We start from the raw sequence: 25,603 nt of genomic DNA on the forward strand, positions 1-25,603 counted from the left end.
TATATTCAGAATTGCAGTTATAAAACTTATTAATAGTCCTAATTGGTCTAGAGTCCCCAGGACTGCTCTCGAAGCTTGTAACTTTTTTGCTAAATCTACAGGCCTTACACTTCTTACAAGGGAAAAAGCCATTGATACCTAGTTTGTTTTTGGTGGTTGCAGATTTAGCAAAGTGGCTGTGTATAAGATGGTCGCCTATTGATAAACATCTCTTATATTTTATGGCAGGACGTTCAGGGATATGCTTTTTCAGGATACTGTCCGTTTGGAGAATATGCCAGTTCTTTTTAAAGATTTGGACAATTTGTGCCGATTTCTCACTGTATGTAGTAATCATACGTACAGTATTATCTTCAATTTCAGTTGGAACAATTTTATTTTTGTTTTTAGAAGATAATAAGGTTTTTCTATCTATTTGCTGTACTTTGAGTTCAGCAGTTTTTAAATGTCCTTTCTTGTAGCCTCTATCTTTGAAACGTTTTAGTGCTTGTTTTTTGGCACTATCGTAGCTCTTATCAGTCGAGCAATTGCGTTTGAGGCACAAGAGTTCGCCATATGGTATGCTTTTGATAAGGCTAGTCGGATGATGGCTATTTGCGTGCAGAATTGCATTGCCCGCCGTAGGTTTCCTAAAAAGACGAGTGGCCAAGACATTATTCTCAATGTAGACCTGAAGGTCCAGATAGTTGACTGTGTTGTCACTAATGGTCCCTGTAAATTCAAGATTTAATTCATTATCATTTAGAGCTGCGATGTATTCCTCAGCAGAGGACCGATCGCCTCTCCAGATGATAAACAGGTCGTCAATATACCGTGCCTAAAGCACGATCCTATCCAGCCAACGGTCATTGGTGTCCCCCCAGGCCACGTGCTTCTCCCACCAGCCTACGAAAAGGTTCGCATAGCTGGGCGCGAAGCACGTGCCCATCGCTGTACCCCGTTTTTGGAGGTACAGCTGAAAAAAAATATATATATTACCAGTTCCTTACAACTCCGTCAGGAGAACAGCACTCGTAGACATACTGGTGCTTGCACTCTTGTTTATTTCACAGAGTCAACAGGCGCGTTTCGGCTTCAAGCCTTCATCGGTCCGCAGACTGCACTCAGTGCCCCGACAGACCAGTGGGACCGGGAGCTTCTATGTACCTTCTCTCACTCTCCCTAACACCGAAAACTTGGTAATCACATTAGACTCAGTGAGTGGGGCTCTTACTCTAATTCTGCTATACCGCGTTCCCCAATACATGGCCAATTATCCAGTACTTTTGGCAGAACAACTGGCCTCTCATGTAATTAAGTACTCTAAAACTGTCCTAGTGGGGGATTTAAATTATTGGTTCGACAGAACAGACACAGACATTCAAGCTGGAGAACTGAGGGATCTGCTTACAGATCTAAACTTGGTCCAACACATCCACTTACCCACTCACCAGAAGGGCCACAGCCTGGACCAAATTTGGACACATAATCTACCACCATTCTCTCCCATTATAAGTCCTTGTATTTGGTCAGACCATTATTTCATCCAGTTCCCGCTAGAAATTCAAGGGCAGCTTAAGGCCAAACCTTCTATGGGAAAAGAGTTCCGTAAATGGAAATCCATGGACCGCTCTGGGTTCATGGACACGTTGAACAACACCCTTCCCCTATCAGGCGAAGACCTGGAGGTTGACGAGAGGGCACTGTCCTCCTGGCTCCTCCACGCAGCAGATCTGTTCGCCCCCTCTGTATACTTGTCTAACATTAGAGGTAATGATGCCCACAAATGGTTCACCCAGGAACTTAGAGCACTTAAATTAGGGGTACGACAGAAAGAAAGACAGTGGAGAGCCACTTATTCCTCACAGGATAGGGAAATTTTCTGCGTCACTAGGAAAAAAGATCAAAAATTTTTAAGCCAACACAAACTCAACTACTTTTCCACAAAAATGTTATCTTCATCTAATAAGTCCAAAGACATTTTTAATATAGTCAATGAACTCTGTGACAACGACAGGACAGCCCCCTCAATAGCTCCCACGCAGAAGCTATGTGATTCCCTGAACAACTTTTTCAGAGAAAAAATTGTCACTATTAAATCGAGCATTGCTAGTTCCCCAACGTCACTTCCTCTGGATGACGCCTTTTATAATCCCTCTGTACTAGATGCCTTCCCGGCCATCGATGGTAAAACCTTTTCTTCACTTTTGGCGAGGGTAAAGTCCGGATCCCCAAACGATATCTGCCCCCCCCCCCCCCCACATCTTCTCTGAAATCGGTCAGACTATCCCTCAAGGTATCCTACCCCTACTAAACAAATCATTGGCCCAGGGCAGGGTACCTACTGGTTTCAAACACGCCCTGCTAATCCCACTGATAAAAAAAACAGGTCTGGACCCCCGGGACTCATCAAATTATCGTCCCATATCCCTGTTGCCGTTTTTATCCAAGATATTGGAGGCTCACGTCTCCAATTGTCTTTCCAACTTTGTGGAAACCACTGGGTTTCTGGAGCCCAATCAAGCTGGGTTCCGTCCAGGCCATTCGACCGAGACGGTAACCCTGGCAGTCCAGAACACACTCCGGTGTAACGCAGACAGGGACGTCCACTAGGCACTGGTACTCCTTGACCTGTCTGCTGCATTCGACACGGTCGACCACACCATTTTGGTCGGCCGTGTCGGGCAGGCAGGCCTCAGAGGTGCTGCCCTGAGCTGGGTGGAATCATTTTTGTCTGACCGGACTCAAGCAGTGAGACTGGGCACCTTCACAGCCCCTAGAATTAAGAACGACTGCGGTGTCCCTCAGGCCTCTTCCCTGTCCCCCTTTTTATTTAATTTATATCTGCGTCCCCTCTTGTACTCCTTGAGGAAATTCAAAGTGTGGATCTTTAACTACGCAGATGATCTGCAATTGATTTTCCCCCTAGGCTCGCCTGACGCTGTTACTGAGTTTAGGGAGGTCATGGCTCACATCCAGAGGTGGATGGGCCTTAACCACCTAAAACTCAACCCAGGCAAGACTGAACTGATCTTGCCTGGGAAGAGTGAACTCAGCTGGGGACCTCAATTTTGGCCTCCGGAGATGGGAAATCCCCCTTCCAAATCCCGCACGGTCAAGAGCCTTGGAGTCACCTTTAGTGAAGACCTCTCTTTGAAAAGTCAGGTAGGGACAGTAGTCTCCGCATGCTTCTTTCAGCTGAGCAAGATTAGAAAGATTGCCCATCTCCTAACCCATTCTGCCCTGATACAGGTGACCATCGCCCTTGTGCTGTCTAGGCTGGACTACTCAAATAGTTTATATTTGGGTCTTCCAGCCGGGCAGCTCAAGAGGCTGCAGCTAGTTCAAAATCAGGCGGCCAGGCTGAGCTGTGGGCTTCCTAAATGGCAGTCCATCAGGCCAGGCCTGGCAGATCTGCATTGGCTGCCGATAGCCCAGAGGGCGGCTTTTAAAACAGGCTGCATTATTTTCAGGGCACTACAAGGCAAGGGCCCCAAATTTATCATCAACTTGCTTGCCAGATATGTCCCCTCTCGCAACCTTCGTTCCAGTCACAAAAGCCTGCTCACGGTGCCTGTTGTTAGGAAACAACGTCAGGGCGGCAGCTCCTTTCACTTTCTTGCTGCCTCCCTCTGGAACTCCCTGCCAGCTTCTTTAAGGTCACACGAGGATATTCTGGCCTTTAGACAAGCCTTTAAGACCTGGCTCTTTAGGGAAGCCTATCCTTAGATGTTCCAAGCTGTCCTCCTGTTGTTGTGTTGTGTTTCTGAAAACTTCCTATAGCGCCATGAAGCCTACGGGCGTACGTGCGCTCTACAAGTCAAATTTAACATAACATAACATAACATATCTATATATATATATATATTAAAGTTTGAGTGGTAGGTTTTTTTGTCTGCGACCACAGTGAAATTCTCTCTGCCAAAGCAGCAGATGAAAAACCACTAAATTTGGGTGCCCTGCCATAATTGTGTATGTTCTTCGTAAATGGCCGCAATGGAGAAATCGACCAGTGTCTCTATCGGGTGGTGATATATCTTGCACCAAACATTGTCACAAATCAGTACCCACAAATTGCAGTCACATAGTGCACACATATACCTAGTCTCCCCTACCTACTGGGAAGTACTTCCCATCACAGTTAGGCGTTAAGCTCACCTTATGAAAATCTGCTCCCCTTTTCATAGCAGTCTTAGACGGAGCAAACCACAATGGACCTCTTCTACTCAACCAATTCAGGCCTAATATTTCCTTCACTGATGTAGAATGCAACCATAACAGTGCAGTACTGAACACCCAGCATAGCGGAGGAGCACAGGGGTTAAAGATCACACATTGTACAGTGCATATTCTTAATGTTTGTACTTTTACATTTGCCGCCCCCGGCAGTGGGAAACCAAGAGCCCTATTGTACAATTTGGTAAGGTGACCGGTTGCACGAATGTACCGCCTCTCTTTTTGTAACAAAGCAAAGTGCATTTTGCTTTTTTTTAATCTGCAATATGTGCGTTTGCATTATTTGAATTCCAGTTGTTCTACAAGAACGTAGTTGTTATACTCATTTAAAAAAAGGTTGGAAGAGGAGTCTAATTTGACGGTTAAATAGATATTCAAGTACGTCAGACACAGATGAGCAATCCATTGTATTACATTTAAGATAAGGTTCTTATGAAGATGTAAAAGCTTGGCATTGGCTTCTATCAGACGAAAGTTCTAATCATGTTTAAAATCACTTTGCACAAGTCAGCTGAAGATATAAATGCATTGCTTCTTTGCTTTCGGTCACTTCTTCTTTACTGTCCGTGTCTCCTTTCTGTCCTCTAATTTTTTGTCTTCTTTCACTCTCTCCTTACTTCTTTCCCTTGTCTCATCTTTACTTTCTTCTCCTCTTCACTTTCTTCTCCTCTTCTATTTGGTCCTCGTTTCTTTTCTCCTCTGATTCATTTCTTTCTTTCTCGTAGTCTCTCCTTTCTTTCTTAATTCCTTCATCTCAGCCTCCGCATTGTTCCTGTTTTCCCTTCCTTCCCTTATGTTACTTTCCTTTGTTCCTTTTTTCTTTCATTAACTACTCCATAACTTTCGTCTGCCCTTCATTCATCACTTCCATCTTACCATCCATCCTTCTTTCTCTTCCATTTCTTCTTGCTTCCTGTGTTCCGTCTTTACTTTCTTTCATTCCACTGTTCATTCTTTTCTCTATCTTCCTTTCCTTGATCTACTTTCTTGCTTACTTCAACTCCTTCGTTCCCCTTATGTAACTCCATCTAGAGACTTGTCCACATACATTAGGCAGTAGCTCAGGATGGTTGTAATTTATCAGAAATTGCTTGGACGACTGAAAAGGTTGGAAACTCCTGCGTTAGACTGCGTTCTAACTCCTGCGTTAGACCTGTTGACTTTTTCAATGCTTGGGAGCTGATGAAGAGTTCAATTGAAAATGGTCTGTATTACTAGAAAAGATAAATTCAAATCCTCTTGTGTCCTCACTTGGTACACAAAAAACTTCCAAGTGTTTGCTTTACTGCATTAGTTGAGACTACTAAGATGGCTTGGAACACTGCTTTGAAGTGCCTAACAAGTATTTGAAATATAACGCCCAAAATTGGTCCTTTGACAGTTTTAGGTAGCCGCATTTTGTGCTTTTGGCTTCTTCTGGTGGCACTGGTTCTCAGTTTTGGGGGCCAACATTTATTTGTCATGCACAGACTATGATCTAAAGCAAGAACTAAAAAATAGTCAGAAATTGGAGCAAAGAAGAAGAAAAAAGTAACAAAGCAATATAGCAAAGATGAAGAAGAAACTGCAGGAGTGCGATAAAGAAACACATAATTTGGGGTGATGGAAGGAAAGAGACATGAGGGGGGAACCAAGACAAGGCAGCCTTGGTATGTGGAAACCCAACATCTAGCAACGCTGGTGGTGGGATTCTAAGAAACTGTTTGTGGACCATCACTTATGTGTTGGTTTATTTTGCTTTACAAATTAAACACTGTCATTGATGCCTTATTATCTCTGTCATTTTAATTACATAAAAAACTAATGTATGCCAATCAAAAAAGAACTATGTAGAAATACAAAATAAAACTAAGTGATACTCATTTACTTTAGTTTCTTACATAAGTAAGGATTATTTCATCATATCTTAGTTCTTCATTTCCCAAATGAGCATAGATGTCACCAGTTATTGAATCTGGTTTCATCTGGGGCCATAGGGGATTCTTCTATGTGGACTGTTGCAGGCTGGCCGTCATACCTTAGAGAGAGGCTTTCAGCTTCAAACACAATGTGCAATATATCAAAATCTGCATGAATAGCGGGTGTCTTGAAAAGGAGTTGGCTCATCACTACTTTGATATTGATTGGAGAAAGCGCTGAAAATCAAGAGGAGGACCTCAGCGAGGTGATGGCCTTGATACTTTTTGGGTAATGTGTTCCATCAATCAGTTTCTTGTAGAGCGCGACTACTCACCCGTTAGGGTCTCAAGGCGCTGAGGGGAGGGGATGGAGGAGCTGCAGGCCCCGATGTGCTGTGGTTCAGCCGAAGAGCCAAGTCTTGAGGTCCTTACTGAATTGAGGACAATCGTCCGAGATTTGAGCCTAACATGCTGATCTCCTGGATTTACAGGAGTTAAAATCTGTTTTAAATTGATTGTCAAGTACAAGTGTGCGAATCAAGGTGAAGCACACCCCTTTCATTTTAAACACCCAGTGATTCAACGCTACATAGAGGCAGTAATTAAATGTTTGCATGCATTTAAGAAGGGTGGGTCACCAAATAGCACGAAAGTGCTTTTCCTGGTATCTGCTTGCACTCATTAAAAAATACAATTTCATTTTATACAGGAAATCCGATTCAGTCAGATGAAATATTTGGTGTTTCAATATAGGTTTGTAATAAGTACGCCATTAACAAAATACATTGTAAAGAGAAAATATTTTTTTTTATTTCACATTGACTCATTTTAATTTAATCCTTGAAATTAAAGTTTTCTTTTCTCGGAGATGTTCAGTTCTTGGATCCATAGTGATCACATTTACCAGGATTTTAGCTCTCCTCAAATAATGCTGCAAAGACCTGAAGGAGGAAAAATCTTCTGGAAATGTATTACCTAGGTTGCATTTAACCAATCATATTGTTTTCTGTGATTATAACTTCCTTATTGGGTCCTGAGGCACCACTCAAAATAGCCATGGGCCGCCCACCCATCCACAGACTGTTTTGCAGTCTGAGGGCACGGGCAGGCCAAACAAGCTGACTGTAGGAGCCATGAGGCTAGTTTGGCACTGACACATGAGGCCCTCCTCTATAGCCTTGGTGAGGAGTTACCTTATTGTACACTTGCACTGAAATAGCTTCTTTTTGTGGTGGTACAGTGCCGGATATAGTAAGCTAGTGCACAGCAGTGGTCTAGCACAATCCTAAACAAATACATTCTTCCTTTGCAAAATCGAGGAAAAAAGAAAGATTGCTGATGTAAGACTTAGTGAGCAATAACACAACAAACGGTGTTAACATTATACCTCTATCATCATTGTGAGATTTAAAATATACACAAATCTTCCCACCTGATAATAACCTCATTACTATTCTCCAATACCCATGAAGAAAGCAATTAATTGTAATAATCTGAACTAAAATAGAAAAACCAGGATAATTAATGCAGCCAAAAATTGACAACCATTCTCTTATGTGTTCTGATGTATTCCTTCCTGCAGAATCTCGTGTTAATAGTACATTTGGTAACATTTGTAACTAGTGGTGTCTTATTCATCCCCTGCCACCTGTGAAAGAGTGATGGCTCCCTAACTGAGCTGAGGTAAGGAGTGGATGGTGGCCATCCATGTGCCTTCTGCAGGTGTGCAGGTGTCTCACAGAGAGGAGTCCGACTGTGGGAGGTGTACCTGGACAGGAGGAGGTGGACTGAAACCTACATCGTCCCCGCCACCCGGGGTGGGTATGTCATACAGTCGGGCTGGTTGTAGGCATAGGCGAGCTGGGCCCATGGCACTTTGAGGGTACCTAGCAAATTCATTTAAATACTTCTTTTAAATTCCAGTCCGCTGGTTTCTCTTCATTATGTTCAGGTATCTGGATAGGTCTTTTCTGCCTTCCCTTCTCCTTCACACTGTAACCCCATACCTCCTCTGGCCTCTGTGCTCCAGTTCGGCTCAGAGGATCAGGAATGGCATCAAATCTTCATCAACTCCGAGCACTACCATTCATGCAGACACTGTGCAGGAGTGATGAGCACAAAGCAGGACCGCGTGCGCTCCTTTACCGCAGCACTCAATATGCGCACAGTCTTCCAGTAATTCTTGGCACAAGGTGTGGGCACAGCCTCCCTGTGACCACACCGGTCATACATTTATAGCCCCTAAAATCAATCACTGCAGTTGTTTTTCAGTATTTCTGCTAAGGATCCTCAGTGAAAGCTAAGAAAATTGGCAAACTGCTTGGGGATTATGGACCTGGGGGACACATCCTCGGAGCAATATTGATTATTTCCTGACTGAGACTCATTAAAATGATCCAATGCAGTTATGAATCATTGATGGTGTTAACAGGCTACCAACTTGATTAGTTGCATGCCACCTATTCCGGTCTTCGCCAACCGGGTTCATAATTAAGTAGATAAATCATGGTTCTCACTCTCACCCCGGTTTTGTAAAATCTCATTTTTATACATCTTTAATATCACAGGTGACTCCTGTATTTGTAGACAAAATCTCCATCTCTCACCTTTTTTTTTAAGTTCCTCCTTCCTTTCGTACTAACCAAATGCAGATTCTCTGGGTCAAGGTCGGGGCTACCATTTCTCTTTAGCCCAATTTTGGTGCATCTTGGCCATGAGAGACGTTGAAAAAAGTGGCCATCTTGTGAAAAACATGGCCTCTTGCTCATTTTTGTGGCGTTTCCTTTCCAACTATGAGAGAGAGTGAGAGAGAGATATGTGTATATATATATATTTATTTATTTAAATCCCTAATAGTCAATCCGAAAAGGAACCACAACAAAGCTTCAGGAAGAAGAAAAATCACTGATAATTAATAATTACATTATGTGCATTAAAACATGCGCACTGCACTATAACTGGTGAACTGCAGTGTTTTGTTTTTAAAAGTTGGTTCTTGTGTGACTTAGGGGCATATGTAGGTAAGTCACATTTTACGATTCTGAAATAGCAAGTTTTTTTGCAAATCTCAAAAATTCCTTAATTGCAATTAGCAAATTGCGAATCGCAATCAAGGAATGAGTGTCCCATTCATTCCTATGGGCCAAGAGGCCCCTAGGAATGAATGGGAATACATTCTCAAATTGCGAGAATCGCACTCCAAGGGTGCCAGGGTGTCCAAAGGACACCTGTTGCACCCCTGGAATGTGCCTGTAAGTACATGTGGCGCACAGACATGCCCTAAGGGCATGTCTGTGCGCCACATGGCACTCTGAATTTTAAAAAAAATTAATTTTGAAAGGAAATCGCAAAATACCATCTACTTGGAGTAGGTGGTATTTTGCGATTCCTTAAGACATATTCGCAATGTCAAAGGCACTCCTACATAGCATTTAAGGAATCGCAAAATTGCGATTCCTTAAATGCTTGAGCAAAATAAGGAATCACAATTTTTGCGATTCCTTATTTTGATATGTGGCACCTACATACCAAAAGGCCGTTTAAACGCCTTCCTACATATGCCCCTTAGTCATCTAACTGTAATGTCACTTTAGACTTTTTTCAGTGTGCGCCGCCCTCCCAACAGAGTGTAATATTGTATTTATACCATAGAAGAGTGTGGGCAGGGCCATAACTCACTAGAGGTGAAGCCTCGAGTTGGTCATAATTCTGCTCCCCCAAGAATGGTATTAAATAGTATATTACTCTGTAGATCTGCTCGTATGGTTTATGACGTGCTGCTCTGCCTTGTGTAATAGTAATAAAGTAAGATATTTAAATAGAACTTAAGGGACAGCATTTCATGGGTTCATGAACGAGCAGAGATAAAAACGTATCTAATGTGCCTGATAACCATTGGCAGAGTCGTTTTCCTTAGGCCTTTGTAAAACGCAATCTTTGAGAAATGAAAGTGTTTTTTTGTGTCCGTTAGGCTGAGCTGTGATAACGGCCTCGAATGTGGCCTTTGTACTTGAGTTAGAAATATGTGAGAACGCGTTTTTCAGTAAACTTCCAAGATATAACTTGCTATTTTGCTAGGTGTATTTTCTCAGGCCATGGCCTAAATTTCTTTATTGTAGTCCATGTTTACAACAATCTGCAAATCATCCCTAGTAGAAATGTGCATTTAAAAAGATGTGACGTGCAGTACTATTCCACCCCAAGACTCTCCTGTGTGTCAGAGAATCAGCGAGTGTACTGAAACTTTCGGTCTGTGCACATCGTCCATCCATGGGCCTCGGGCATGTAAGATTAAACAGATCAGGTCAGGAGAAATGTACTTTTGTTTGCTATTTGAGATCAGAAACATGGAGGCAGGTAGAGGTTGCTGTTCCAGAAGCAGTTTACGAATACTGACTGTGCGAGGCATGTGGGCTGCTGAATTCATATCTGTGCATAGATCGCCGCCTAGTGTTGGGTCCGGATGATTGCACATTGTTGTCCTGGAAGAGTCTTCGAAGTATCACGAGATAGGTGGCTCCTCCCCTGGACTACAGTGCGCATGGGGATCGCCTCTATCCCCAGATTGTTTTTTTCCGCCATTGGGTTCGGATGTGTTTCGGTTCCCTCTGTCGGAATCGATAGTTGTTTAACTTTCCTAACTTGAGACCAAAAGGTCTTTAGGACTTGCGTCGGTATTGTCCATCGTTCGGGTTTTGTTCTTCATCAGCTCCGAACTCTTGCTGCCCCTCCGCGTGCTGTTGGCACGGACGGGCCTACACGACGCTCCAGACTACTTAACATGGAACGAACTCCGTTTAAAAGGTGCCCGGTGTGCACCTCAAAGTATTCACACCTCGACGTGCACCCAGTGTGCAACAAATGTTTGTCGCCGGACCATGATGAGGCCAGGTGTATGGCCTGCTCCAAGTTCCGGTGTAAAAAGACTCTCAAGCTTCGTCGGGCCGCTAGACTCCAGGCCCAGTTGTCGGCGCCCCCGCCAGACAACATCTTCGAGGAAGACGTTGGTGACGACACCTTCTTTCAAGTTTCGGACTCCAGCCCAGCGCCAGAGGATGAAAACTACGACTCGGAGGACGAGGAGTTTGATGAAGTCGTCGGAGAGGTAGGGGACGACGACGGGGCCATTGCCACCGTTGGGGATAGCTCAGAGGAGGAGCACCCTCAGACTGACTCCGTGGTCAATCCCCATGATACGGCCCAGGTCGAGGGATCGCCTTCGGGCCTTACCCAAGACCTCAATACGGGCCCGGCCACGGACATTGGTGATGCGCCACTCCTGGTGAAGAAACCGAAAGTGAAACCATCGGGGTCCACACCAACGGTATCGAAACCGAAAGTGAAAGTCACACTGGTGGGACAAAAGGCTCCAGAGGCCTCAGCGCCTAAAAAGCCCAAGATGGCCGCCGACATCAAGAGCCACGCCAAGATGGCCGACCCTAAGACCCCGGCGTCGAAGGCGAAGACGACCGACGCGGCCACGTCGGTGCCGAAGATGGTCGAGGTCGACGACTCGAAAAGACCCTCGAAGAAGCGTCAAGACGACCCCAAAGCTCTGGCTGCGCCGATTCCGGTCGTCAAGGGCAAGGGTGGTGATGTGTCGGCTCCGAAGACCGTGCCTTTGATCGCCGACCCGACTCCGGACTCGGGGGAATCGCTCGAGCCGGTCCAGCCCTCCCCGTCCTTAACCAAGAAGGTCACAGAGTCCCTTCAATGTATTCGGAAGGACGCAGTGGGCCCCGAACCGAAGAATGTGGTGCCGAAGCCTGCACAGAAGCCGGCAAAGGCGCAGACGCCGATCCACTTCACGCTGCCGCCGAAGACGACGCCGAAGGCTTTCGCTCCAAGGCATGGGGCCAGGGTGCCCTTGAAGCTGGTGTCGACGCCCAAAGTGTCATTGGTGGTATCGAAGCCTCGGCTACAGCCACTCGCAGACGAGGAGCGTCGAGAGGTTGTCATCGACGCCGACACAGGCAAACTCTCTCTCCTTAAGAGGAAAATCACCACGGAGCCGGTGGTGGAACATTTTCGTATTCCACTCAAAAGGAAGTTGGACTCTGCGGGTACTTCTGCCCCTATGGAGCCTGCATCTCCACAAAATCTAGAACTCTCACCGACTCATTCTAACACTGGGGAAGGTGACGGAGATGAGGAGGACGAGTACAATTATCCAGCGTACTCGGATCCGGAGGAGGTCAATGAACCTTGGTCTGCTGGAGGCGACCCTGTGGACCCTCAGTCAGGTCACGAACCGCAGCTTTTTGCAGCAAAAACTTCTCCAACAGAGGACTCTGCAGCCTTCAACGCTCTAATTGAGAGGGCTGCGGCAAATCATGATGTCGAACTCCATGCGGACCCTGTGGATGTCGATTTTCTGTTTGACACTTTCTCAGTGGCTGAAAAGTCGGTCAAAGCATTGCCTATGCTCAAGGGAGTGCTGAAGCACGCGCCAGAGGTTTTCAAGGAGCCCACTCGGGCGCAAGTCATCAATCCTCGTATTGACAAGAAATACAAGGCAGCGCCCACTGATCCAACGTACATCAAGGGACACTTGCCACTGGATTCGTTGGTGGTATCCAACGCACGCAAGCGGGCGAACTCGCAGACCACGGGTGATGCTCCTCCCCCAGACAAAGAATCGAAGATCTTTGAAGCCTCAGGCAAACGTATTGCTGCGTAGGCAGCTAATATTTGGCGCATTTCAAACACGCAGGCCTTACTTGCACGCTACGATAGGGCGCACTATGACACCCTAGAAACACTTCTGCAACACTTACCTGATCAGTACAAAGAGACAGCTGAAATGTTGATTCAGGAGGGGAAGCTCATCACCAATGCTTCCATTAAGTGTGCATTGGACGTGGCTGATACCGCCTCCAGGGCTATAAACACTAGCGTTTTACTGCGTAGGCATGCATGGCTTAGAATATCAGGCTTCAAACCAGACATACAGACAACCATCTTAAATCAAACAGTTAATCCAGACCACCTGTTTGGCCCTGAAGTGGATGCAACCCTTGAAAAAATGAAAAAAGACACAGACACTGCTAAGTCTATGGGAGCCCTCCAGTCCCAGCAGTTTAGGGGTGGTTCTTTTCGCCGCTCCAATAACAGAGGCACCTCAAGGGGTCAGGCATCACAATCCACGCAGTATTATAAAAGCAACACCCAGACCTCATACACCAACAAGGGTAGAGGTGGTTACAGGGGCAACAACGTCAAAGGCAGAGCACGTGGAAACAACAGCTCCAGGTCCTCCACCACCAACAAACAGTGACGCCTTGTCACTGCCCCCCGACCACACAACACCGGTCGGGGGGAGACTCCAGCAGTTCCTGCCCGCGTGGAAATCCATCACCACGGACAGGTGGATCAAATCTCTTATTCAGTACGGTTACTGTCTGGAACTTACTTCCACAGCACCAAACATACCTCCAAGAAGCCGTCCTATGTCCGGCGAGCACTTGCACTTGTTGCAGCAGGAGGTCAAAGTCATGCTGCAAAAAGGAGCAATAGAGCTCGTGCCACTGCAAGAAAGGGGAACAGGAGTTTACTCTCTGTACTTTCTAATCCCCAAAAAGGACGGATCCCTCAGGCCCATCCTGGACCTCAGGCCCCTCAACCGGTACATTCTGTCGGAGCATTTCTATATGCTCACGTTGCAGCAGGTTCTCCCTCTGCTTCGGCAAGGGGACTTCCTGGCTACGCTAGATCTCAAGGATGCATACTTTCACATTCCCCTGCATCCTTCACACAGGAAGTACCTCAGATTCACGATTCAAGACCAGCACTATCAGTTCAGGGTTCTGCCTTTCGGGGTCACCACAGCGCCAAGAGTTTATACAAAGTGCCTGGCGACTGTGGCGGCGCATCTACGACGCCAGAACGTCCACGTCTATCCCTATCTGGACGACTGGCTCATTCAGGCACAGTCGGAACAGCAGTGCGCAGACCACGTGTCCCGCACCATTCATCTCCTGCACGATCTGGGATTCTCACGGAATTACCCGAAATCCCATCTCCAACCCGCCCATATACGGCAGTATCTGGGCGCGACAATAGACACTCTGGCAGCCACTGCGCAGCCAAACTCGGTGAGAATCGCCAGTATCCAGACGCTGATCCAACGATTCAGACCTCAGCACTCGCTTCCAGCGAAGGTGTTCATGCAGTTGATAGGCATGATGGCCTCCTGCATCTCCATCGTCCCGCACGCGAGGTTACATATGCGTCCGCTCCAGGAGTGCCTAGCACGTCAGTGGACTCAGGCTCATGGGCAACTAACAGACCTAGTGTTGGTGAGCGGTCGGGCGTACAACTCTCTGCATTGGTGGAATCCACAAAACCTTTGCAAGGGCCGACCGTTTCAAGAGCCAGTGCCACAGATTATCCTGACAACGGACGCCTCTCTCCAGGGTTGGGGAGCGCATGTACTCCACTACACAGTGCAGGGACTATGGACACTACAGCAGAAGAAGATGCACATCAATGTGTTGGAACTGATGGCAATCTTCATGGCCTTAAAGGCGTTCAAAGTACATCTGTGCAACAAGGTCGTGTTGATCCGGACGGACAACATGACGGCCATGTACTACATTCAGAAACAGGGAGGAACACACTCTCCGCAGCTGTCTCATCTGGCTCAGAGCATGTGGAAGTGGGCCATTCAGAGGAACATCTTCCTCATGGCGGAGCATCTCCCAGGCAAAGACAATCAGATGGCGGACCTGCTCAGCAGGCACAGCCACCAAATGCACGAGTGGGAGATACATCCATCAGTACTCCAACCGTACTTCCAAAGGTGGGGTCATCCAGAGATAGACCTGTTCACCACAAGGGAGAACGCAAAATGCCAAAGCTTCGCCGCCAGGTTCCCACACCCGCAATCGCAGGGCAATGCGATGTGGATGAACTGGTCAGGCAGATTTGCGTACGCTTTTCCCCCAGCACCTCTGATTCCGCTGGTGGCACGCAAGCTCAGGCAACACTCGATGACTCTCATCCTGGTTGCTCCAACGTGGGCTCGCTAGCCATGGTACACCACGTTTCTGGAACTTTCCGTGGTACCGCATCAAAGGCTTCATCTCACTCCCAGCCTTCTGACGCAGAGCCATGGCGACATTCAGCACCCAGATCCGCAACAGCTCAACCTGGCGATCTGGCTCCTGAAGTCCTAGAGTTTGGCTACCTCAATCTTCCCCCCGATTGCATGGACATCATTCGGGAGGCAAGGAAGCCCACTACTAGAGCATGTTATGCGGCTAAATGGAAGCGGTTTGTCATTTATTGTGTAAACCACAACATTGACCCGCTGGATGCTTCCATTCAAAACATCATTTGTTACCTGTTCCATCTATACCAATGCAATTTGGCGTATTCTTCCATCCGCATTCACCTGTCTGCAATGGCCGCATACCTCCAGAATAGGCAACACCTATCACTTTTCAAGGTTCCTGCTATCAAGGCTTTTCTGGAAGGACTCAAGAGGGTCATTCCACCACGGACACCACCAGCTCCAGAATGGAACCTCAATGTGGTTCTTACAAGGCTGATGGGTCCTCCTTTTGAGCCACTGCACTCTTGTGAGCTTCAGTTTCTAACTTGGAAGGTGGCTTTCTTAGTAGCAATTACATCGCTACGGAGGGTTAGTGAGTTACAGGCACTCACCATCCAAGAACCTTTTTTCCAAGTACATGCCAACAGGGTGGTGCTCCGCACTAACCCTAAATTTTTACCCAAGGTTGTATCTCAATTCCACTTAAACCAGACAATTGAGTTGCCAGTGTTTTTTCAAAATCCTGAGTCGCTGGCGGAGCGGATGCTCCACATCCTTGACGTAAAAAGAGCCTTAATGTACTACGTTGACAGGACAAAGGATTTTCGAAAGACCAAGCAACTTTTCGTTGCATTTGCCTCACACCACAAGGGAAACGCTATTTCCAAAGCTGGTATTGCTAGGTGGATCGTGAAATGCATTCAGATCTGTTACGCTAAAGCTAAACGCACTCTCACAATTCCACCAAGAGCCCACTCCACCAGAAAGTTGGGGGCCTCTATGCCCTTCCTTGGGAACATTCCCTTGGAGGATATTTGTAGAGCAGCCACATGGTCTACCACACATACTTTTACTAAACATTACTGTGTAGACGTACACTCTAAACAGCAGGCAGCTGTTGGTCAAGCTGTTCTCAAAACACTTTTTCAAACTGCTGCAGCTGGCACGGGCGGCCGCCAATGAGGGGAGCACTGCTATGTATTCTATGCACAGATATGAATTCAGCAGCCCACATGCCTCGAACTGCAAATGCTACTTACCAGTATGCATCTGTTCTTGGCATGTAGGGCTGCTGACATTCATATCGCCCGCCCTCCTCCCCGGCGCCTGTAGCAGCTGCAGTATTCATATATATGCTCATAGCATGGTCATCACTCACATAGTTCACTCCATCTCGGCCAATGGCTAAAAACAATCTGGGGATGGAGGCGATGCCCATGCGCACTGTAGTCCAGGGGAGGAGCCACCTATCTCGTGATACTTCGAAGACTCTTCCAGGACAACAATGTGCAATCATCCGGACCCAACACTAGGCGGCGATCTATGCACAGATATGAATGTCAGCAGCCCTACATGCCAAGAACAGATGCATACTGGTAAGTAGCATTTGCATTAATGTGGTTACCATCTACTTGCACAAATACTTTGGAAATCTACCTCTTATATTGAATGCAAGATTTGCCCATGAAACCTCTGAACTTGCTTTATTTTTTTTTTTATATATAAAATTGTGCATTGAAACCCTAGTCTCCTATTTGCTGATCTGTATTAGGTTACAGGAGACATTAGCTTCGCTTGTCGAAGGTTCCTTTGGCTTCTTAATACCTTACCGTTGGCTGGAAATTTGGTAATGCAGAAGGTATGGTAACGTCATGTAGGGCGGATCTACCACATAGGAAAGGAAATATTGTTAATTTGTTCGCAGACCTCAAAATAAAAAAACACATTTTGTGTTCTTTATAAAAGAGGGCCTGATTCAGATGCACTTCTAAATCTCTGAAATGTAGTACAACCATGTCGCAATTAAATTTTTCCAAAATTGGATGCACTTCCCTCTAAGTGTGCACGCCGACACAAAGAAATTTTGGGGCTGTGGGTTAGCCCTCTTCATCTATCTTCAGCTTTTGTCTCTTGAACTGTGATTTATGGTATTTCACCACACCACGCGTGGATCATATTTTCATATATTGTGCTTTAAATATAAAAATGTTTTTTATATATGTTTTAAGTACAACTGCCGTCTAGGAAGCACCTGTATTCTTTTGTTGAAATTCTGTGCACCGGTTAACTGTTTTTTTTTTTTTAAATCACACCAGCTTATCAAAGCCTGACCTTTTCACTGCCCCTTTGCTCATTTTGTACTTGTTGGAGATTAAATTGACCTACTTTTTTGGTCCTGATTGCAAGGCTATGAAGTGGAGGTTAGTTTTTATTTGCTGATGTTTTAACATAATGGCTCTTCTTTATTCCCTTTCAGCTGCCTGCTGCAATCAGCGTCCGGACCTCTTCGGATGTGCAGTCGCTCAAGTTGGTGTGATGGATATGCTGAAATTTCATAAATTTACCATAGGCCATGCGTGGACCACTGATTACGGTTGCTCGGATAACAAAGAGCATTTTGAGTGGCTGTGCAAGTAAGTTTCTCTTATTTTTAAATTTTATGGTGTTATTTGCATAAATATTGGGTTACAAAAATAAGCATTTATTCAATAGAAAACTATTTTGAGATAGGAAAAAACTATTTTAATACAGCAGAATGAGTTATGATAATAAAACACACCATGCCCTCTCCAGACTCCATGAGAGGACAAGAAATTGAGGGTTCAAACCATAATATTCTGCTATGTATAAATCTCTTCCGCGCTACTCCAGATGGATTCAGGCCTACAAAGAGTCCAGTGGTGTAAATGTCTAGATTTTTCCAAGATTGCTAGGGTGGTTAAATCTCTCATCCAAAAGTCCGCTTTTACCTTATGTTTCATCCTTCTCATTTTAAGAATGGCTTTATTCGCCACAATAATAGTCCTAAATTCAAACTCCACTCGTGCAACTGCATAGATAAAAGCAAACTATCTTTATGAAGAAGCACAACTGAAGCCGAAATTTCTAGATTCAAATGTCATTAAATCAGCATAGTAAAAATATCAATCCTAGACCAGTCATCTCAAATAAATGCTACAATACAATAAAATCACTCCTTAATTCAGGCACCTGCTCAACAACGTTAAATGTAAGAAAGTATGCCAGTGTGTTTTGCCACACCCCAGTAAGAGTATATTTGTAAAGGCAAGCATTTTTCCACATTTTCTTTGTAATTCATCTATATACAACTCATTACCACTGTTTTGATTTTAGATTGGCACTTTAGTTATTTAGTTTTAACAAACACGTAAGATCACTGTTTTGTTCTACAGTATAGAGTGATGTTTCTTCCACAAGAAATGCTTTAATATGAGCATGGCAAATCATGTGAAGATCTTGCACCAGTCATCAGTTTTTTGTTTTTTTCTCTCTACATCATGTTATTTGTTAACATCTTTTCGTGTTATGCTCACTTGGCATGAGGTTCCAAAAACAATGTGAGAATATGGGACCGTAAATATTTGGTCCTGTCTTGGTTTAATTTTCATCTTCAGTACTGATAAGAGCTGTCAATGTCATGCGCTTGTGCCAAAACATTTCTACAAACCTCCAGGAATGTATCAGTTCTGTTACAGCAGGTGACCCAGGATTCCAGGCCAAACTCTTTCCCCTCCCTGCCGCCAGACAGATCATCATGAACATAGGGTCGCTCATAGGATGAAGTAGGTGCTCACATCAGTTTCACTTCCTGTTGCATGCACAAGAAATTTAGAAAAACGTTCTAACTTCCAAATGGGACAAAGCTTGCTAGCTCTTATTGTTTCACAGAATCCATAGGAAAGCTTAATCTCTGACCCTCACAGGAACACTGTTTAACACCAAATGTGTCCGACATAACATTTTTGAAATTGTTACCATGGTGTAAACCCAAATGTCCTTGTTGGAAATGCATTGTAATTAGATTTACAGAATGGCTAATTTCACATTTTCGTCGTTCCTTCACACCACTGGTGTCTTTGTTTTATGATGTGTCGATATTAAGTCCAAGTCTGATCTCTTCAAGGAATACTACCTTGACATTGAATACGCAAACATTATATAATTTAGCGCTGCTCTAAAGTGTTTAAACAGTTTCGTCTCCCAGGACAGGAAGAGGGAGTTGAGGAAGAATACAAAAGATAATACATTCTGACAAATCTGGTATTACATTTGGTCCAGTAGAGTTGTTTTACACCTGTTCTATAGTGATATAGTTTAGAACACCAATGTTGCTTTTACTGCCATTAAATGGGATAAAGCGTGTATGCCTCCACCATTCCTAGAACCGTTAGGGTCCACAAAGTCTGTCTACAACTTCCCAGAATCTTATGAGTCTGTCTGCCAACTATGTATGAGGCCAGTGAATAGCTCGTCCAATATAAACTGTCTCCACAAAATCTGCGGTCTAGCAGAGGTGGTGGAAGTGGTTGAGGAACCAAGCTAATAGCCATTGCCATTTCCATTCTGTACCACACCAATATGGCATTGTTAAATATTATTGTGTTTAACCCCTTGGCTGCAGGGCGTATTCACCTGCTGTGCGGGGAAGGGGGGGGGGGGGTGCGCGCGGCGCCGCAGTGCTTGTGACGAGCTCAGCTTGTCATGAGGCACAGTGGAGCTGCACTCATGACGAGCTGAGCTTGTCATGACCACACCCGTTTTTGAACGTTCAGCACAGCGGGGAAATGATCCCCGCATGCAAACGTTCTAACGGCCGTGACAATTTCAGCTCGTCATGAGTGCAACTCAACCGTGCCTCATGACGAGCTGAGCTGGTCATGAGCACGCAACGGGTTAAGCGTGCAATGCTTATTGTAGAATTTGAAGGGTTCCACGTGTGATAGTCTCCTGCTCCCACTGGGAGAAACCCTAGAATCCTCTTTTGTAATTGGGATGAGCGTATTTACAACATTTCAGGCACTGGTTCCAGCGCAACCTTAGTGCATTCCAAGAGATTCTCATGTGTATCTATAAGAATGCCACCCTGGGATTTTTTCCAACGAGCCACGAGGACTCTTCTTTATCTTGAAACCTGAATTTTAAAAATGTGATTCTGGATGTATAAAAAGTGGAAGCCCTACCTCTGAAAGACCAAGATTGAAAGATCCTTTTCTATTTGTGAATCCTTCTCCAAGCATTCTGGGATCTCTGTATTTATTTATTTATGTATTTTTAGTTGGTGACTGCTTAGGCACGACACTGGATTGCACAGCACATTGTTTCCCAATTGTCCGAGGCCATTGCCTTGATATATTTTATTAAGTTAATTTGTTGAACAACCCCCTCCCCCACCCCAATAACATGACATTAACTTTATCTCTCTCAGAATATACCATGGTTGTTGCAGCAAACCCTCATAAGAGGAAAACACTTTGGTGCAGCCACAGCATTTTACAATGTTTTTTAAACAGGTGCAAGATTTACCTATGCAATTTATTGATTATCTGCCTTTAGCTACCAGACAATTGTCTCTTCTATCTTTCCTTCCTGGTTGTTGGAAGAATAATACAATCCTCCTAATAGACAACGCAATAGGGATTCTTCACCTATACGGATACTGTAAGCGCAGGATAACAATGCCATTGCCATTTGATGATGCACACTCCTTAAGAGTCAAAGGCTTTACTCATGTAATAGGCTTTAAGAACTCTGAGGGATGTACTCTGTTGTCACCAAAATGGGAGCTGCACAAGGACATGGCGGTTTTACCAGGTGAATATCCTCATGCCATAAAAAGGCGAGGCAATTTGTTTTGTTTCTTGCAGCATGAAGGTAAAGGATATAGGAAATACTCTGTCATGTGGGTCTTTCCTCTTATAAATTTGTAGCATGTGAATGTTTTTACCAACTAGTCTTGTTGAGACTGAGATTGTCTTCGTTAAGGAAGAGCCTTGGTGTTGTGATTTGGGTCTGGATACCCATGGTACTCGGACAACCTTGATACTCGTATCCCTTTGTGTAGCTATGTGAACCTACCTTGTTGCTGCCTCATCTTGATATGTAACTGATTAGAGAACTGTACCTCAGTCCACCTCTGTATTAATTATTGACTTCTCAGAGGTTGGTGTTTGGGGTCTCTGAAGATGTTGGAGACGCTTAAGCATACACACCAACATTTTCAAGCTGGTAAAAGGGAGATTTTGAAAGGAAAATCGGAGGAACTGATTTTCCACATTGACTTACAATGAAGCAAAACAGATTTTAAGCTTAAATAAAGCCATTTTGGCCTTAAAAAACGTGAGTCTGTTGTCTGAATCTGGCCTGTTGGCAGGTATGGTTTAAGTGTAATCGGATTCTCGATTACTTAGTGATTGAGCTGTCTCTGAAAGGTTTCTTAGTAGTTGTAGCTTTTTAAATGCCCTTTATTTCTATGGTCGCCAGTATATCCCTAGCAATGAGTTCATCAGACGTCACTTTTTTTTTTTGTTGTCAACATTGTTCTTAATGCATGCGCCCAACAAAGCTAGTGTTAGGCAGGGGCGATCAAAAAGAGGGAGAAAGAGACACTATTATTCAATAAAAGAGCGTGATGTTACATGGAAATAGTCTAACAAAAGTAAAGGTCTCTTAAGTTAAGTACCCCAGACAAATGACTTGTCTTAATCCATCTCCCATACTTCCCACTTTGACATTACCCTTTAGTGATGAGTCCTTTGTAATGACGCAGAATAGGGGTTGTAAAATTCTTTACATCAAAAGTATTTTCAAAGGCAAAACACGGTTTGTCCTGTTCCACTGAACTAATCAAAAGGAAGCTGTGAAAAACTGAGTTAGTGTAATGACCTTCGTTATGCATATTCATGCTCTACAGTAATGGGATGTATGTCCGTCTTCAAAGTACTTCTAAAAATGTTGAAAGAGCATACTTCTTTTGCCCAAAAGCTAAAATCATTATTTTTTTCTAGTTCTGTATTAGAACAGAACATCGAAATGTTAACCACGTTTAAATAAATAATTACATTTTAAACTTTTATGCAAGATCAATGTGCATTTTCAGAACAAAGTCTTACTTTCACTTGGTGACACTTTCTCATAATAGAAAATTGTGTGTAGTATAATAATGTAATAAAGACATCTGTTATCAGTGCTTCCAAAGGATTCAGTTTGTAATGTGCTTTATCTGAGTGTAGTGATTACTTTTATTGACCCCAGCCTATTACCATGGGTGACCATTTTCATCCCTAAAGCCCAGCGTTGAGAGCACTTTGTTGTCACAAAGGATTACATTGTTGCATCCTCTCTTAAGTGTCCGTTTTTTTGTTACACATAAAGTGCATTTCTTAGAAATGTAATAAAAAGGAACTGCGGTTTTCAGCTAGCCCCAAACCAGTTTTTGAAATGCAGGCAGGTGAAACGAGAGTAAACTCAAGCCTTCCAAATTGGAAGTTTATTTTGAGAAACAAATAACTAATGCCCCCCACATCCAGGAGTATTTTTCCCTTGATGGGGGGGTCATTATTTTCAATTGTTCTGTTCCTTACCGGCAGGTGTTCTCCTGCAGTGACGGACAGTAAAAAAGGGACAGCAGACCATCAGCCCTAAATAGGGCAGGCGGTGTGCTGCCCTTACTCCGATGGCCAGCACTTCGTCAGTCTGTCGCAGTAAGTTTTCCGTCAAGTGAGCCAATGGGGACGCTGCTGATGGAATCCTGATGTGCTGCCCGACTAAGGGAGGGCGACTGAGAGTTTGGCAGACAGGGTGCTAAGTAAGGCTCTATGGTTATTGACACTTCGCAAGTTTTCGATGCCACATTTTTTTAAAGGGTTTTTAGGAACACTTATGAAAGATCCGCTGCACAACTCAATATGTAGTCCATGGGTAAAGTACCAAGAATTTACAAAGATATAGAATTAGGAAACATATTTAAGTTTATTGAGTATTGCTTTTTGCACACTCAGTGCACATCTAGTGGGTAGTACTAGCTCAAGCTGTGCTGCACCCTTCATCATACAAATTATGCTAATAGTTACATGGCTCTAGGATTGCGGTTGACCCAACCACTGCTACCATATGTAAATGTTTTTTTAGTAGACCAGATGTTGATACTGAATTTCCTTGTATGCGATGCATGCTAATTTAAACCTGGCTTCTAGAAGAAGCTAGTGAAGCTCTTTTAGTGCGGGTAATAAAAAAAACATATTTCGGTAGTAATGGAGTGTGCATGATATGCCATTAGCAAACAACTAAATTAATCTTATCAGTGAATACAATGGGGAAAGGGTCCCTCCCTAACGACGAAGTTGGTAGTAGTTGCCATAAAAGTGTGAAAAATTATCCGGAGCAAGATTGCACAGCCACCTGAAAGGGAGTACATTTCAGTGGCAGGGCTCATGCGCCTGAAGAATGGAGCACTACTATTTTTATATTTTTTTGGTATGTTTGCTCCATTTTTTGCAAATTGCATATTTCTATCATTAAATTAACACATTAACTGCACAGAATACAAATCACTCTGGCCAAGGCTAGACCAGTAGTTTTGTCAATGATTTTTGGTCAGCGTGGGTGGGCAACAGATAATTTGGTTTAAACCGCTGATTTGCTGAGTTGCATTTAGTACATACTGGTTTAAAACATATAGAATGGATGGAAAACGTTGTACTGTATTGAAAGTCACCAATGTATTACCAAATGGGCTATAATGCCAACGCAAAGTTCCGCTGTACACTGTTTAAGTGCAGAGTAACAATGGAAGGAAACTTCTGGAAAGATAATCTTAGATGTTCTTTTGGATTGGTATATGTGACAGTATGTTGTCCTAACAAGGAGCAAAGAAAATAAGTGCTTTGTATTGCTACATTAGCTGGAAAAGGTGGCCTTGAGGCACTGTAATTATCCGCTCTCCTGGCACATGGCATTCGCAGAAAGCCACATCCTAACCAGCTGCTTACTGTTTTGTGTCTGCAGTCTTTTGTAAGCTCAGCTTCCTTTTCATCTTCCTTGGCTTGCTAATGGTGTGAGCGGTTTTTCAATAACATTATCCACACCTCGCACAGTGGTAATTGAGCTATTTATTGATTTTTGAGAAGGCCATTGTGTGTAACGAAGGTGTTGATAGCCGATGCAGGCGGCTGCAGGTGTGAAACATAATAGGATAATGTGCAGCGCCGATTATGCTTGATGTAATCGTGGAGAATTGATCTTTCCTCCTGTGGTTTAATTTCTCAGGTATTCTCCTCTTCATAACATCAAGGCACCGCACCAGGAAAGCGGCCAGTACCCCGCCATGCTGCTCCTCACAGCGGATCACGACGACAGGGTGGTGCCGCTGCACTCTCTGAAGTTCATCGCCACGCTGCAGTACACGGTGGGGCGGAACCGCTCGCAGACCAACCCGCTCTTCATCTATGTCGACACCAAGGCCGGCCACGGGGCGGGCAAACCAACAGCCAAAGTCATCGAGGAAGTGTCAGATATGTTTGCCTTCATAGCACGGTGCCTGGACATAGACTGGATTGAATAAACATCACTGCCATCAGCATCCAGACACAAGGGCTTTTATGCAGTAAAGCAAAGAACAGAAAATTTGGTACATTGGTCACATACACAAATTGCACAATTCCTAGATCTATTTTCTTTTTGGTCCTACTTTTGTTTATCCTTGATTTTACTATTTAAGCAAGAAGAAAGGTATTGAAAGATCTGTTCATTTTTGCCATTAAAGCAAAGTAAATTGGATTGAAATATTGATTAAGGTTCCCACATTTTCTATTGTATTTTACTCAGTGTATTGCTTTTACTTGTTTTGAATTTGAAATTTAGTTAAAGTGAGTCTTATGTGTCACTGGCTACTTTAACAGCTATATATTAAGGGAGTTGTAAAAGTGTATTACTTTTTTTTACTAGGTTTCTAACTGAACAAGCCATTGCATTAAAAAAAGCTAGAGACCGTTTCTTGTAAAATGTTACATGGTCGCTTATGTTAGAAATGACAAGGGAAAAGGTGCCTCGATTAACAGTATAAACCTACACAGAGAAAAGTATACTTGTGTCATAGTTGTCTTTCTGATCTCAGTACATATTCAGGACAAATGAACTCAATAATGAGAATAAAAAAGTGGGCTCTAATATTGCCTATTGTATTCTTGTTTCCTAGTGGTTGCTTCTTGTGTTTTGATTTGATATGGTAACTCACTTTATTGACTAACAAGCCACCCAACTAAATAGTTCGTTTCAGAGCAGCAAATACTCCTTGGAGGTACCACAATTGTTACTGCACATTTGTGTGCACCTCTCGTTTTCTTGGACTTGATTTCTAAATAGTCTGTGGTGCCACCATGCTTGTCATCATCTGAGGCCCATCGCAAAGTGAACAGCA

General features: G+C 44.1%; 1 protein-coding gene across 1 annotated transcript in view; it reads left to right on the forward strand.

The window, feature by feature from the left end:
* PREP (prolyl endopeptidase) overlaps window positions 1-25,367 on the forward strand; it is a 721,276-nt gene extending 695,909 nt beyond the window's left edge. The window contains exons 14-15 of the mRNA XM_086926706.1: window positions 17,645-17,801; window positions 24,454-25,367. Of these exons, the coding sequence (XP_086782832.1) occupies window positions 17,645-17,801; window positions 24,454-24,748 (452 nt within the window). The 3' untranslated portion in view covers window positions 24,749-25,367. The remainder of the gene's footprint in view (window positions 1-17,644; window positions 17,802-24,453) is intronic.
* Window positions 25,368-25,603: the final 236 nt, after the last annotated feature.

Source organism: Lissotriton vulgaris, chromosome 6 (assembly GCF_964263255.1).
Source record: "Lissotriton vulgaris chromosome 6, aLisVul1.2, whole genome shotgun sequence".
NCBI lineage: Eukaryota > Metazoa > Chordata > Amphibia > Caudata > Salamandridae > Lissotriton > Lissotriton vulgaris.